Genomic DNA, 16,512 nt, shown 5'->3' with positions numbered 1-16,512 from the left:
CTTTTATATCAGACTGACATGGACTAACTGCTTGGTAGATAATCAGAGCAAGCAGACTACAATTAAGAAAATTATTGATGCCTATTAATACCAGAATGCTATTACACTAATTGTGTATTCACAAAATAGCCAGAGGGCAAATACGTGGTACCTTCACATAACAAAGTGTTTCATAGAATCATAGAATGGTTTGGGTTGGAAGGGACCTTAAAGATCACTCAGTTCCAACCCCTCTGCCAGGGGCGGGGACGCCTTCCACTAGACCAGGTTGCTCAAAGCCCCATCCAGCCTGGCCTTGAACACTCCCAGGGATGGGGCAGCCACAGCTTCTCTGGGCAACCTGTGCCAGTGTCTCACCAGCCTCACAGTAAAGAATTTCTTCCTTTCACCCAAACTAAATCTACCCTCTCTCAGTTTCAAGCCATTACCCCTTGTCCTCTCACTGCATGCCCTTGCCAAAAGTCCCTCTCCAGCTTTCTTGTAGGTTCCCTTTAGGTACTGGAAAGCTGCTAGGAGGTCTCCTTGGAGCCTTCTCCAGGCTGAACAACTGTCTCAGCCTGTCTTCACAAGAGAGGTGCTCCAGCCCTCTGATCATCTTCATGGCCCTCTTCTGGGCTCACTCCAGCAGGTCCCTGTCCTCCTTCTGTTGGGGGCCCCACAGCTGAAGGCAGTACTCCAGGTGGGGTCTCATGAGAGTGGAGTAGAGGGGGAGAATCGCCTCCCTCCATGTGCTGGTCATGTTTGTTTTGATGCAGCCCAGCATTCAGCTGGCTTTCTGGGCCGTGAGTGCACATCACCGGGCCATGTTGACCTTCATGTCAACCTACACCCCCAGGTCTTTCTCCCCAGGGCTGCTCTCAATCCATTCTCTGCCCAGCCTGTGTTTGTGCTTGGGGTTGCCCCGATCCAGGTGCAGGACCTTGCACTTGGCCTGGCTGAACTTCGTAACATTCACATGGGCACACCTTTTTAGCCTATCAAGGCCCGTCTGGATGGCATCCCTTCCCCCCAGCATGGCGACTCCACCACACAGCTTGGTGTCATCTGTAAACTTGCTAAGGGTGCTCTCAGTCCCACTGTCCATGTTGCCAACAAAGATGTTGAACAGCACTGGTCCCCAGTACAGACCCCTGAGGAATGCTACCTGTCACTAGCCTCCACTTGGACATTGAGCCATTGATCACAGCTCTTTGAGTGCAATCATCCAGCCAATTGCTTATCCACTGAGTGGTCCCTCTGTCAAATCCATGCTTCTCCAGTTTAGAGACAAGCATGTTGTGTGGGACCGTGCCAAAAGCTTTACACAAGTCCAGCTAGATGACGTCAACTGCTCTTCCTTTATCCACCAATGCTGTGGCCCCATCTTAGAAGGCCACCAAATTTGTCAGGAATGATTTGCCTCTAGTGAAGCCATGTTGGCTGTTTCAGCTTATGTTATTACTGGTTACATTTGAATTCATACTTCTCAGAACACTTGTGCTTTTTTACTTATGTGCTTGACAGCAAATTTCTAAAAATATATTTTGCATCCTCCTCGTACCAACCGTGCAGGGTCTGCAGTAATTTGTTACCCTAGAGAGTCATTGTCAAGTTGGACAACCCAGCTCAGTGTGGCAGGACTTTTAAGAATGGTACTGTCATTTTATTAACATGTGCCCTAGTGCTTTATTTTTTAAGGACACTGCTGACCACACACAAATACATACACAGTTATGAATGCTGCATTGTCCCTGTATAAATATATCTATCATATTTCTGTTAACTGTGACATTTTATGTCACTCATGGGTGCTGCTACATGGTTCTGTATAACTGAGACACCAAGTTCCTAGTTTTTCTTGCTGGTTTCCCCTGCTGCATATAATCACAAGAAGTGTAAGAGCAGTTGTTCCTTTCTTTCTCTCCTCAGAATATTGCTATTTCTCACATCTTAACATCTAGATGTTATAAGGGAAGACTAGACAAAGCAGCCTTGTCCTAAGATGCCGTGGTGGGATACCTGTATAGCATCCTTTTCTCTAGAGCTGGGGACTGGAGAAAAACCTTCAAAAAACCTCATTCTCCAGGAATGAGGTGAGTTAAATAGCAGCTGTCTCCAGCAGATATTTTTTCGACACGTTCCTAAATTTCTCCAGCAAAGATCTCCCAGCTTCTGTGGGAACAGCCTCAGAAAACACAGGATTTTTGCTCTACGTTGAGATGTCAAAGAAAGCTGTTCTGGATTGCTTCAAGGTAAAGGCTAAGTAGGGAGAGAAGTCCTGAGAGAACACAATACAGCAGAAAAGTCTTTCCACCCTACGTGCATTTTTTTCTGAGGCTACAATAAGTTGAAAAAAGATGACCTCTCAATAAGCATCAGGGATATTCAAGGGCTACTGGAAGATGCTCCTACTTGCTCATCATGCTGTTAAATGTTTTACCAGACATGATTTGGCATGATTGAGAAAAGAAGTAAAAAAAAAAAAAAAAAAAAAAAAAAGAAAGAAGTCTGACATAAAATTGCTGTTAAAATGCAAAAGAGGGGGTGGGGGGGGAAGGGGTGGGGTGGGATCATTCTTCTCTTTCCCTGGGATCACAGTGATTAATTCACAAGGGTTTTCTAAATCCCACAGCTGCTTAGTCAGTATGAGAGTGAAAGTTTTTAGCCATTTCTGCTGAGATGTGATTTAAAAAGAGAAATTATGTTTTGTGGGATACTTTGGCAGTTCTAAAAAATATGCTCACCTCATCGCAAGACTGATGAAGTTGGTGTACCATTAGCAATAGTCATCGATTAATATCCTCTAAGGATGCTACTGTTACTACCACTGAAAACTCAGCAATCCTGATGTAGCAGCCTAAAAATTAAACTGATGAGCTGCAACTAAAGTATTTAACAATATGATATCGAGCGAACTATTCAAATATGATGGAGCTTAGCAGTTTATAGCTGTAACTAACGGAGAATGCAACAACAAGTATTAGAGAGATTAGTGAAAGCATGCAGTGTGACTGATGGGGAGGGCATAATGGATGGCGGAAGAAATGAAGCAGCAAATATAGATAATTACTGAAGAGACAAGAGATTTTAGTAGCTCTGAAGCTGACAGGTAGTAAAGCATTAAATGTCTGATCCAAACCGATTCAGGTTGATGATACTGTAGTAGTAGCAGCCAATTTTTCTTTTATATTCTAATGGTTAAGGTGCTTGGCCAGGAAGACTGGTTTTCAGACCAGTGCAGCTTTTTTCTTCCTTTGTGTAGTCAGGTATGTAGGTGTTAAAGGAACAAAAAGCAAGGAAGAAAGACTGGCTCCAGAAATGAGAGCTTGGACACTCATCTTTTGCATAACAGCCTACTTTCAATTCCCTCGTTGGAGTCATTCAGACACCTGTCTCCTGCCTATCATTCATCCTAGAGCTGAGACTTTCCTGGAAAGCAGACAAACATGGTCCTACCTCTACTCTCCAGGGCATTTCTGCACATTCCATTATCTGCGCACTGACAAGTAATCCTGAGCAGCCAGATGAAAACTCAGGCTGTAGAAACCTGCTGGTGACCAAGCAGCACTGGAGCAGCTTGCTGCCTACCCATCCACTAGCAGGAGGAGGTGCTTCTTGAGCACTAATGGCAACAGAAATCTTAATGTGGATAGAAAAGGAAAATTATTTGGGATGGAGTGTATGAGATAACTTTGTCAGTTGCACTCCAAAATGGGGAGCTGCAATCCTGGCAGTCTGGAAACCCTAGGAACGATGGAGCTCTGCTGAGCTCCTGGTGTGCTGGATCTGAAGGCCCAGTTCAAAGATTCAGGTATTTGTTTCTGGCTTGAACTCAGGCCAGTACCTCTTCCCTCAAAATGGGCATTTCCTAGAGCCAGAAAAAAACCCACAAAAACAAGAAAAGGATTTGACTGAGCAGACACTTGATCCTGATACTTGTTTGTTGTTGATACTATTTTCCATTGCCTCCAGGCTATTTTTCCTGTTTACTCAGGCAAATAACCATGAGTGAATTCAGAGTCAAGCTGTTCAAATTTAGCCAAAAAAGATGGGGTTTTGCAATCATATTTAGTTATTTGCCCATCTTGTGGAACTCCAGAACTGATGCATGCATATAAGTATTTATCATATTGCTCTTATTGGTTTGACTGACATGAGGGAACAAAGACAGCTTCATACCAAGGTCAGACAAAAAGGGTCCAGACATATGTATTAGATGGCTTTGAAGTTCCTGAAGCTCCTTTTTCTGAGCCAATAAAAACTACAATATAAAATTGAAATGCAGAGGAGTTTGTTACAGTATGTTTGTCATAAAACAGAGTGAATTACAGCAATACTTGCAGAAAAATACTGTACCAAGAATGGCACGTAAATATCACCTTTAAAATGCAAATATTAATCATGAATCTGTCTTAGAATATAATGCGCTTTTTTTAAACTCAGTAAAGGCCTTAAAATGTAAAGCTATATCAAAATTATTTGTATATAGTTGATAAATAGTATTAGGTGGTGAACAACATAAGGTTCCAAGGCAGAAGCAAGGGACAGCTATTTCTGTAGCCTGAAGAACCTCTCTATGTAATAATGAGCACAATTCTCATGTTTTTCTTTAACATCAGTGTGTTCAATATAGACACAAATTGAGCTTTAAAGAGGATTTTGCAGGCAATTTGTATTGGTGTTTGTAGCTGGTTTTACAGGAGGAGAATTTGCACAGAAATAAAAAGTCTATTAACACCCATAAGTACAATTGCCCAAGAGAAAAAAAGGATAGAGGAGGGCACCATTCAAAATCACGACAATCACTGTAAAAATTGTTCTTTATGTTACATAAAAAACATCAGTCAGTATGAAAGTGAATCTGTTCTTTATTACAATTCTTTTCCTCCAATTTGTGTCCAAGATGGCTTGCTGAGATAAACTGGTGGGCTTCTGTCACTCACATTTTCTCTTTAAGCTTCCAAAGAGGAAAAAAAACCACAACCCTGAATAATTTTAAAAAAGGAATCTTAAAATTATTTCAACATTACAGAGCAAAAATGATAACAGAGGGAGTTACATTTCAGCCCTACCAGTTTCAACAGTGTCTCCTTAATCTGAAATTGAAGCGGTTCTATGAACTTGAGTCACATTTGATTTTTTGTTTGACCTTTTGTACGAAGATACAGGTATGAACGAGTACTCAGTCCCCTGTGAACATGTTATATTAATGAACACAGTCTTGGGAAGGGAGACAACAGTGGGGGATTCTATAAACCCTAAGAAAATATAAAACCTATTTTCCACTCCCTTGCCTGCCATCCACAGGTTGTTCAGTGCTTTTCAGAAAGTGTTTAGCCAATACAATCACAATAAAATTGTGATTTTCAATTTACAGTGCAAGTGATTGGCTGATGTTCCTAGTTAATGTACGGAATATGTTTATGTATATGTTTCATCTGTGTGGTTCAGGCTGTGTTGAAATCACATCAATTTGCAGTGTTAACTGTTATGCAGCACAAATAGGTCCTGCACAGAAATTTGAATTGGGAACTAAATGAAAAGAGGCAGAGATAATTCCAGCTGTCACAATCATTTCAAAATGTTATTTTTTTAATGCCTACATCTCCATTTTAAATACTAGGTTGGGGCTACATATGGATAAACAGGAAACCATATCTCTCTCAGATTTTTTCTCTCCTAGGTACAACACAGGCGGACAAACTGATGCACAGTCAGAGCGTAGCCAGTGTTGCCCACGTTGACTTGCACAGAAGGTACTTGCTGTCTGCCCTGCAAGAAACACCTGTAATTCTCCCAAAGACTTGTGCGCTACTGATACTATGGTTAAAGACATTATCAATTGTGTTGAGTCTGACTGACGCCCACAGCAGCCCTTATAGTGCCGTGCTTGTACTGGTATGATAACGCACCGGGGTTTGGCTACAGCTGAGCAGGGCTCGCACAGCACCCAGGCTGTCTCTGCAACATTCCTGCTCCCACCTCACCAGTAGGCTGGGGGTGGGCAAGATCTTGGGAGGGGACACAGCCAGGACAGCTGACCCAAGGTGACCAGTGGGATATTCCATACCATATGATGTCTGCTCAGGTATAAAAGCTAAGAGAAAGGAGGAGGAAGGGGGGGCATTTGTTATTTATGACATCTGTCTTCCAGAGCAACTGCTACATGTACCAAAGCCCTGCTTCCTGGGAAGTGGCCGAACATTGCCTGCTGATGGGAACTAGAGAAGAGCATCTTTTCTTTTCCTTTGCTTCTACCCACACGACTTCTGCTATTGTTTCATTAAACTGCCTTTATCTTGACCCACAAGTTTTTTTCCATCTTGTTTTCTCCCCTGCGATTCTGTTGAGGAGGGGAGTGATAGAGCAGCTTGATGGGCACCTGGTATCCAGCCAAGGTCAGCCCACCACACCGATATACAGACAGCTTCTCTTTCAGCACTTTGTGACTTTGCAGCTTGTAGTTTAAGGGCCCTTAGCGCAGCCTCCCTGTGGGGACAGACCAGATGAGAGAGCACAAAGCTGGGATGGAAATCCTTTGCTAGATGCCAACAAATAGCCAGGATTTGGTAGAAGATTTTTAAATTTTTTTACATTATATTTCGTCTGTATTGGCAGAAAAAGATTGTGGCTTTAACACCATCAAATGCGTGCAGGCACATTTACCTATAAACAGATCAGAAGGCTCAGCTAAATATTCCTTCCTTCCTTCCTAGATGAGGTTGGGATGCAGAGGCAAGACAAGCGGCTGGAACATGCTGTTAGGCTGAAGGTCTGCAGGAAAGAGCATTTTCTCTCTTTTTATCATCCCTATTTATCTGTTTTAATCTCGGAGACAGAACAAAACAATGTAAGTTTCACAGGCATCCCTAGCCTATCCTGCACTTGCTGCATGTTTCTCTTTAGCATACTGAATGATTTTACACATTCACATCCTAAAATATGTAGGGAACAGCTCCCTCCCCTGCAAAATAGAAGGCACTGCTGCAAGGCATAGCTTGTACCTATTCCTTACGTGTTAAAGGGAAAATAAGCCTGTTTAATTGGATTACAGTAAATTGCACTTGCTGATCCACTTGTACACTATTTCCTGTATTTAGAGCATGAAATTTTGAATTATAGTCAGACATCTAGGTTGTAAATTCGTTTACAAATATAGTAAGATTCTTCAAGAAACACAATAGAAACAGCTCGTTAAGGAAAATTTTTCCCTAAGAATAAACAAAATTTGCATTTCTCAGACTTCTCTTCTCTGATTGGAGGGCTTACACATTCTTCCAAATAAAAAGAAGGTAAAAGAAGCATCTGTTTCATAGTCAGCATGTAGACAGCATAATAGTGTAAGAATTCAAATACTGCGAGAACTGAAGATACTGGCTCTGTTCATCTATCATAATATCTTCTCTCAAAAACTATTTGGTATCCAAGGCTTTAAGAGCAATGTAAGGCTAGCATATACAGAGAGCAATTTTTTTCCTGAAAAAAACTCAAAAGCCAAACCCCCACACACACTTTCCTGCAAGATCAGGACTCGATGATTTAGAATTAATTTTCATGAATTCTAACACATCATGTGTTTGCAAGAAAATGCATGAAGTAGTTTAACAGATTATGCATCCTCTGTAAGAGTTATGGCCTAAGAAGTAAATTAATGGGTTTACCAGAGATGAGAAGTGTTTTAGGTAATATTTTCTCCTTGCATTTGCTTAACTGCTATTTGGAAATATCCGTACTAATTGGGACTCCTGGGTGCAACAGCAACACGAATAATAAACACAATGTAAGCATTGATCAAAGTCCCCCTCTTCCCCTAGTGCTAAGATTAAAAGTATAAAATTACAAGAAACACTAGAATGGAGGTAAAAAACCTGAAGTAATATCTACAATAATAAGTGTTGTTATCCAGCAAATTTGTAAAGGTATTTTAATGCTCAGCAAAAGATGCCAAGAAAGATTCAGATCAGCAGGTGAGAAGATGCTATTTCCAGAGATTTGCCAGTCAGAATACAGCAATTCTTTTTCTGTCTGTCCCTTTGGTCACAACATATTTCCCCATCTGTTTTTTTTAAGGTATATCTGATCTTGGACACTGGTTCTGATATTATTAAACATAGCATTAAGTGTCCCATTTCTCCTCCCACAGGCATTAGTTACACTATAACATCCCACAGCTAAATTCAGATCCCCAGTATGCAGTCTGGTATGGCCAAGAAAGTTTGTAAGGTTATTAGCAAAGCACTTACCTAAAACTACTCTAGTTCAGTTTTATTCTTGATCCAGGCTTAGTGCCTCATATTAGAGACCTTCCCGGAATGATGAAAACAAATGGGAAGACTATAATCTTGAGCATACTTCACTGATATCTAGGGAAGTTTTGCCATTAGCTTCAAATAACACCAGGAGTAAGTTCTTAAACAGTCGGAGCCCTGGTGTAAATGGGCAAGTTGAGCTGTGTGGCATGAAAGCCTGCTCACGCCAGAAGCAAAATGGTCCCTTTCTGGTGCAGAGTGGGTGGAATGAGTGAGACACTTGGATTTTAAAACTTAACAAAGTTTATGTGTTGACCTTAGTTAAAATTGACATTATCTTGTAAGTTTACAACATCCTATGTATTTTGCAGGCCAACAGTTGTAGAACAGACTATTAACCTTAATAAATAACACCTACTGATGAGTCCATTGTTTTTACTCCCACTAACATATTTCTTTTGATTCCAAAAGCATGATTGTAAAGAGGCATTTCTTTAGAAATTTATACCTTGGCTCTCAAAACATCATCCTCAAGTTACACAAGTGGGAATTGAGTCTGCTTTATTGAAAACAGTTAATAAATGCCAATTTCAGACCCTTTTGCTTGATTTTCTAAAGAGAATCTTCACAGTGATTATATGCATCATTCTCAACATATGCTTAATAACAACTAATGTGCAACCCACTAGTACTAAAAAAGTAGATCCAATCATAACGCTATTTTAATAGAAGCCATTAAAACTGTCCGTCAAATAGGAATGACAATCATTTTCCAGCACGTGATCTGCAAAATATCAAGGCATGTTTAGAGCAAAAGCAAACTACTAAGCTTCTTTGTTTTGACCATGATATATGGCACAAGATTCCTTGTGAAATCCTCACTCTGCAATTTTTGGAGAAGTTGGCAAAAGGAAACTGAATATTTTAAGAACAATAAAATGATGGCGATGAGCTAACTGGTTTCATCTGTATTCTCATTTCCATGAGAACTCGCTACTAGTCCGGGTGCAGGATACATCACTTTAGGTCTCCATCTGTCACTGCTGACATGTAACATTTTCTGACTTTTCTTTGCTTCCTGATGAATCGTCCCAGATGACAAAGATGCAATAGGAATTAAGATTGGATCACAGTAATTACCAAATTATTACTGGAATAAGAGAAGTAAACCTGGCAGAATTAGTGACGTGGAGCTCTTGATGCACTTTCCTTTGTTTCCTTTTTGTTTTTTCGTCCAGCAGGTGTTTTAAAACCTATAATTACTCTTTGGTGTTGTTGGTACTATTTTGGGCTGCACATCATATTTCTGGAGTCTAATTTGTTGGCCACAGTAAGGGGCATAATCCTACTGAGGTTGATTATGTTGTCCCAATTTCTTTCAAATGGCACTCTGGCCCACAGCTGAGGAAAGTATGTAAATATATAAACATATATATATAACTTGCAGTGCTGCATATCTGATCTTCCAAAGATATCCCTTTAGCAAAGACAAAATGGTGAGAATAGTTATTGACACAAGAAGCCAAACCCATTTTATAATACATAGGAAGGCCTTTTTTAAGAAGATTGAATGGGTGGATGCACATTTGGTTTAATTACTGTTGAATAAATACGTTATAGTCCTGTAATAATAATAATAATGACAGTAATATCTCGTTAAGAGTATTATCTTCTTTTATGTTAGAAACCCAATGGTAAATTATAATGGAGTACGCTGAGACTTATGAGAAGCAGCTGAGGTCACTCGATTTGCTCACCTTGGAGAATAGAGGGCTGAGGGGTGACCCCATGGCAGTCTACAGCTTCCTCAAGGGGGGCAGCAGAGCGGGAGCTGCCGATCTCCTCTCTCTGGTGACCAGTGATAGGACAGAGCAAATGGAATGAAGCTAAGTCAGAGGAAGTTCACATTGGACATTAGGAGAAGTTTTTTCACTGAGAGGGTGGTTGGTTGCTGGAAGAGGCTCCCCAGGGAAGCGGTCACAGCACCAAACCTGCCAGAGTTCAAGGAGTGTCTGAACAATGATCTTAGTCATATGGTTTAGTGTTAAATAGTCCTGCGAGGAGCAGGGAGTTGGACTCAATCCTTACGGGTCCCTTCTATCTTGAGATATTCTATGGTTCTATGATTGTAAGAAATTTGAGCTAAAGGAACAGTTGGTACACTCATCACAAAGTTAAAAGGGGAATTGTAAACTCTCAAACTTTTTCAGTTTTCCTCCAGATATAATTCCAAGACAATTTTAAGTCAATTAACTGTAAAAATCTGGTAAGATATAACCCTGTCTCTTCCATCTGACAAAAGCTGAGAAGGACTATAAGAAACAGTGCTGATCAATAATGTCCTTTGATGTTCTTTAGTGGTTTAGGGATGCGCTATGCCAGAGTTCATATTTCTAATTAGTCAAGAATAGCCTGGAAGTAGGAACTCTTAAGCCATTAACTGTGGGCACAAATCCCACCAGGAGTTAAGCACTGGCAAGCTTTTGGTGAAATCCAGCCCTTCTTGAAATTGAAAGCAAAACACATCTATTGATTTCAGCAGCATCAACAATGTATTGACTCATCATTTACCAGTTCATCAACCATTTTGTCCTCGACCTGTTTGCTTTTCTCATCCTTGATGCATCCAGTGTGAAATTCAGTTCCCATTTCATGCTAGAAAGGTGGCGTGACCAGCTGTTTTTTCAACATATAAGAGAAAAACATTGAGAGTTTCAACTGATGGCCTGAAACCATGGCTAAATTCATCTAGTATCTCCTGCAATGAGGTGGTGTGGCTGCGGTGGGTTAACACCAGCCCTGGCTGTGAAGAAGTCTACATTGTTTGTGGTCTTTGGAACTGAAAAAAAGTTAAAAGCAAAAGCAAATGGGTGACTTTAAGAATGGTGTCACCTCTGGTGCATTGACTGAGAAATCATTCCCTGTGACACTGCACAGACTAAGGACCTTGTTGTACTGGGAATAAAATGACTGGTGTGTCTGTGTCATGGCTGCATTCAACTAAAAGTTGTTGTCTTCTAGTTGCTGTTTATAGCAACATCCAGAAAGTCCCTACATTTTTCAAGGAAGAAGAGTGAAATGTGTTATAGATTTTTCACGGTCTTTACGCTAGGAAGAGTTATGTGCAACATTAAGCTTAAATTGATTTTCAGTGTTTAAGAACCAGCCTGAACAGTGGCTTTAATTAGTATTTGCAGTTATTTAAATAGCAATATTGAATGCCTGGGTTGCAACGGTTCCCATCTTGGTTAAGAATTATGTTTTCTTACGGAAACTCTTCCTGTGTTATATAAATTTGGGTTTATTATTTAAGCTGTGATAGTTTTGCCCAAGTACTCAGAAACAAACGATGAAAACAGAAGCTTAGCCACAGAAAAACCCATCTGCCATAAAACACATCTCATGGGAACCATAGATCTATATTTATAGAGGGTTTAAATGTGCCATGATCCTTTGTTAATAAACTTGGTCTTTGGGTGCCTTTTCTATCAGGTTTGTGTAAAGCAGGCAGAAAACTAGCCTCAGTGGTACCTGTGGATCATCAGAAAATTCAAACCCACTCTAGTTTAAAACACAACTTCTTTCTCCATTGTCTGTAAAGAAGGTATTTTGAGACAGAAAAACTGCTGAGATGGTGCCTGGGAGGGCTGCGGGTCTCTATATTCACTCAAGAAAACACTCCCAGAGGATCTGGCACATGTTAAATGAACCAGTTGAACCAGAGAAGACAGACACCTGTCTCACACTGCGTTTCACTCTTAGCCACTACTTTTACTTTTAGAAAATAATTGAACATGGCTATTACCTGCTTACTGCCTTTCAGAGTGGGGAAACAAGACAGATTTATAAATACTTATGCCAGACTTCTCACCTAACCCTTCAGCTTCTGAGTACTCAGTTTCCATTGAAGGCATGTGAAGTACAGGAGTGACAGCACCTTGCAAATGCACGTGAGAAAGAGTGTTCAGGGGCCGGGTACAGAGGAATAACACCAGGGATGTCACATGATTTCCTTATGTTGTGCTTACATTTATTTTCTGAATGAGTCATAGTTAGATTTTTTTTTTTTTTCCTCTCCACAAATCATTATGGAATTATAATGGTAGAAAAGTGTAATTTCAGCCTCTGTGCTTTGAGTGATGGTACTCTAATTTGCGATCACTTAATTAAGGTCTGACATGGCTCAGCTATTCTTTACACTTAGAGTGGCTGGCCATCTGGGCTTCACTAATAAATAAGCACTTTAATGGCTGAACTACTTAATAAACTTTCCGTGAGAGAAGAGGGAAATTAAGTCAGTTCTTTCATTATGAAAATATGCTGTGCCATCTAATTGTTCAAAAGCAGATGTCACTCAAATTCAGTTAAGCTGTTTAATGACCTGTGTGCTCTTTACTAACTTGACTGAAAGTTTGACACAGTTAAAGTAAATACAAATGGCTGATAAGATTTCAGCTTCTCACGTTTCTGCTTTTTGCCACTTCCCCAAAATATCCACTTCAATCTGTGGGGGTTTTCTTACGATACATGACAAATTTGCACTGTCTGGTTTGAAATCAGGGTTTATGCAAAATGTTAACAAACATATTTTTCTTATTTTCCCTTCCAAATATGTCATTTTGGTCTCATAAAGAATGTGCAATCATGAATGTTGTTGGTTAGATAGGCAGTAAAGCTCCTAAACAAGCCCTCTGTTTAGTGATTTAGCTTTTTTTTGTTTGTTGTTAGTGACAGATTGGGAGAGATATTAAGGCTACTTTTTCTCTGTAAACAATTTTTCTTAATATGCCAAGGTTTAGAACATGTTACTGAAATCTATATATAAGTTCCTCCTGGATTATTAATAAAAATACATGCAATATTCACTGATGATTAAAATGTTATTCATCACTTCAGTTTTTATAATGTGCTTTCTTCTTCTCTGTTTCCCTCATCCTCCTGACTTTTAATTAGCTAATTATTGCTTAGTACTTATTAGTTACAGAAAATTCAGAGTGGATTATCTCTGTTACAAACTTTAATCCACGCTGCAGGTTTCATGACCACATACGCATTGTGGGGCTCACCCAGTCTTTCGCAACAGAAACATGAGGTTGTGTTGATCAGACATAGGTCATCCTGGCTATGCAGTGGTGGAGACTTAATGACATTCTACACATGCTGTGCCTCCCACAGCAACATGTACATGCTAACTGATGCTGTGCTGCATAACTTAACCTGACAGTATTCACTGTCAAAATCCTTTTCTTGACCTTGCCATGGGCAGTAAGATACTTACAGTCAAAGCAAACACTGATGGGAAAGGTCTAGGCATAGCTAGTCCCCCCTGGAGATGGGAGAAGGACTAGATGGCCTTTTAAAATCTGATTTTCCACTGGAGCCTATACAAGCATCTATGTATTATAAGCAAATCAAGTTTTTCAGATGTGCTGATAATTCCAAAACAGTGACTTAAAAACAAATAGAAACACTAAAGTAAACCTTAAAGCAGATGCTGTGGATGGATAGCTTCCTGCCAAGGAGCAAGAAGCCTGTCCTGCAGACATTCATCTCAGCTCAAGGTTCTCCTGATTTCCAGACTCCATGATGGGAAGCAGATAACCTGAGAGCCCTGGAGGCCCAGAGCTATCCACATGGTGATGCAATAGACCCTGAAAAACAAGACTCTTCAGCATCTGGTGCTGGGAGGCAGCTGACAAGCCTCCAGCTGAGCATTGTCTACATTCCGGCAGAAGGGTTTGAAAAGGATGCATTTTTGCAAAACATTCGCATTTAGACTTAGTTGTCATTTTTCATTTTACAAAGCAATTTTTACCCTGCTTTTGCAACACCACAGCTCACTTTTTTGTTGGGTCAACAACCCACAGCAGCACCTTCTTTGTCCAGTTCTCTATCCTTGTGGGATTAAAGGGCTACCCGGAAAGCACTGCTTCACCCTCCAATTCTTAAATGCGTTTGTGTGTTTCAAAACATAGCCAAAGGTACTCTTTGAGTGAGGGCTTTGCCACATGGATTTTGAGGCCACTGTAACTGTATATTTTTTTTTAACTGGCTGTAAACAGTTTGGACTGGAACTCATTTAATTTGTGCTTTCCCATGTTCAGGAGTCATCCATTTGTGTTAGGAAGTAGGTACATTTATTTCTCTATCAATGTGTTAAAAGCAAACTTGTAATTGTGAGGGATTTACAGTTCAGACATGGCTAAAACCTGTGACGTGGAAAATGTTTTAAGTTACTCTGGAGGAAAATACAGAAATTTTTTTTAATTTGGCAACATGAAAGAGCATAGCCAAACACAACTCGCTTGACAATGAAGTACCAGAGATTTGCTAGAAACCCTTCTGTACTGCTAGAAAATGTAACAAAATCAAGAGCAAGAAATCCAGTGGCTCCATCACTGTATATTTTCCTTCACCTTCTCACCTCTGTGGCTATGGCCATCAGCTGCAATTCACACGGTTTTTTGGAGGTTGAATCACAAGCACATGAAATAGAGTGTTCTCTTTTCCTCCTTCACCAGTGCTTTCTTTATTTCATACAGTTAATAGTTCAGTGAGCTTCTCTGACATTTGGCTAATACAATCCTACTAGATTATTCTAGGGCAGAAATGCTTCTTAAGAAAGTTGCTTTTCTTTCCTTGGTTCTGTTCTTCTTACGTGGACTCGTCTGGGTGAAATCTCACTCTGCCTGCTTTGGAGTTCAGTGTAACAAGGGTCTTTTCCTAGGGCAAGGGTACCCACATCTTAAAAAAAGATTACGTTTTCTGCACTAAGTGCTGTAATTATTCAGCACAGGAATCAGTATTTTGCTTGGGGTATTTTATAGGAAAAGGTAAATGTGTCCTGCCAGTGCTCAGAGCTGAATTAAATCTATGTTGGCATGCTTTCTGAGCTTTGTCTGATAATTCGGTGTACTGACATATTCCTGTGGCTTTTGTCCAGCTCAGAGTAAGGGTGGTGTATAGCCTGTGAAGCACTGTAAAACACTGTGTTTTTTCAGTCTGAAGAGAAAGGCTGACATTACCAAAGAAAATTATTTTTGAAAACCACTCTGAATAGAGACAATTCTGAAACTTGAACAGCTCTCCAAACTTCCTCCAATGCAACAGATTTTATGAACTAACTACGAGTTAAAACAGAAAATAAGTACAAATACTTTGTGGTACACTACCCAAGGATTGCTCTGCCTCCTTGGTCTTTTTAGCTGCGGTTAAATGTCACTATATGCTCATCAGCATATCCAGTTTAAGAAGTTACCTCCGCCATTTCTATTACTTATTCCCACTCCTTCTAAATTCTGGTAACTCAACTTTTTGTGTGACTGGTTCCACAGCTGCACCTGTAGAATAACATAAACTAAAGTTATCACTTTCTAACATTTCTTTTTAAGGAAATATTGGTTTAGGCCAAGACATTTAAAAATTATTTGGAGAGCTGCCATGTTCAAATCCAGAGGAGATTATAAACTTTTGGAGAAGGGATGAACACAGCTGGGTACAAATATAAATCTGGAGTGGATTTGCTGCAAATAAAATCATAGCTTGTGTGAAGAAAAAGATGCTTTCCCCTAATTAGTAATACACTGTCATTTAAAAATCAAAATTTCTCAGTTAAGCTCTTTCTTTATCAGGTTTTGATAAGTAAGAGCTGCCAAGCTCTTAATGGCCTCTGGAAGCAAGAAATAATCCAGCAGGTTCTGCTGATGAATGAACCCAAGACCTATTAAAAGATGAAACCTCTTTCTCTGCATATTGTCAGGAGAGCCCTACCTAAATAAGAATAGGTAAGAAAAAAAAAAAAAAAAGTGTCACATTTTTTATTCAGCAGTGAAGGAAAGTGCACAGATTTTCTAAGTGTTATTTTGTCTTCACTGTGAAGCAAAGGAGAGGAGATGAAGAGGTAGAAAGAAAGAAGATTCAATATGAAGAAGCTGGAAGTCAGACAACAAGGACTAGACTCAAATAACTTCAGCCCCTCAAGATTAGCCCTGTATAAACACTTGCACTCCCACAATCTCAACTCAAAACGATTCATGGGGGGTGCAGCACTTGCATCCAGCCAACGAGAACCAGGTTACATGTGACCTCCTGCTCTCCTAGTGCAGAACCAAAAGCATCCTGATCTCTGCTCTCTGGACTGTTTCTGGTTTTTATGTAACACTTGTCAATATAGATGTGTGCTCAGTGCTAAACTCCTTAGTGAATTCAGCTGTAAAATATTTGTGTTCCTGTCTGCAGGTCAACTTTGAATACAAATGTTTTCTCTGAAATACAATATCAGGAT

The 16,512-nt window shown here is 40.1% G+C and overlaps 1 protein-coding gene across 4 annotated transcripts in view; it reads left to right on the top strand.

Annotated features, from left to right (window-relative positions):
• The window catches only part of LOC130150621 (uncharacterized), a 34,732-nt gene extending 18,726 nt beyond the window's left edge, over positions 1 to 16,006 (top strand). The window contains exon 2 of one of the 4 annotated variants that reach the window (XR_008822303.1): positions 15,860 to 16,006. Coding sequence is in view for 1 of the 4 variants with exons in the window: in XM_056341752.1 (XP_056197727.1) it covers positions 5,663 to 5,883 (221 nt within the window). In the remaining 3 variants the exon portion in view is untranslated. Of the gene's footprint in view, positions 1 to 5,662; positions 6,714 to 15,859 lie in introns of those variants that run through there. The other 3 variants (XR_008822301.1, XR_008822302.1, XM_056341752.1) reach the window with 3 other exon arrangements.
• Positions 16,007 to 16,512: the final 506 nt, after the last annotated feature.

This window comes from Falco biarmicus, chromosome 5 (assembly GCF_023638135.1).
Source record: "Falco biarmicus isolate bFalBia1 chromosome 5, bFalBia1.pri, whole genome shotgun sequence".
NCBI classification, from domain to species: Eukaryota; Metazoa; Chordata; class Aves; order Falconiformes; family Falconidae; genus Falco; species Falco biarmicus.
This window is presented reverse-complemented; position numbering and strand designations above follow the sequence as displayed.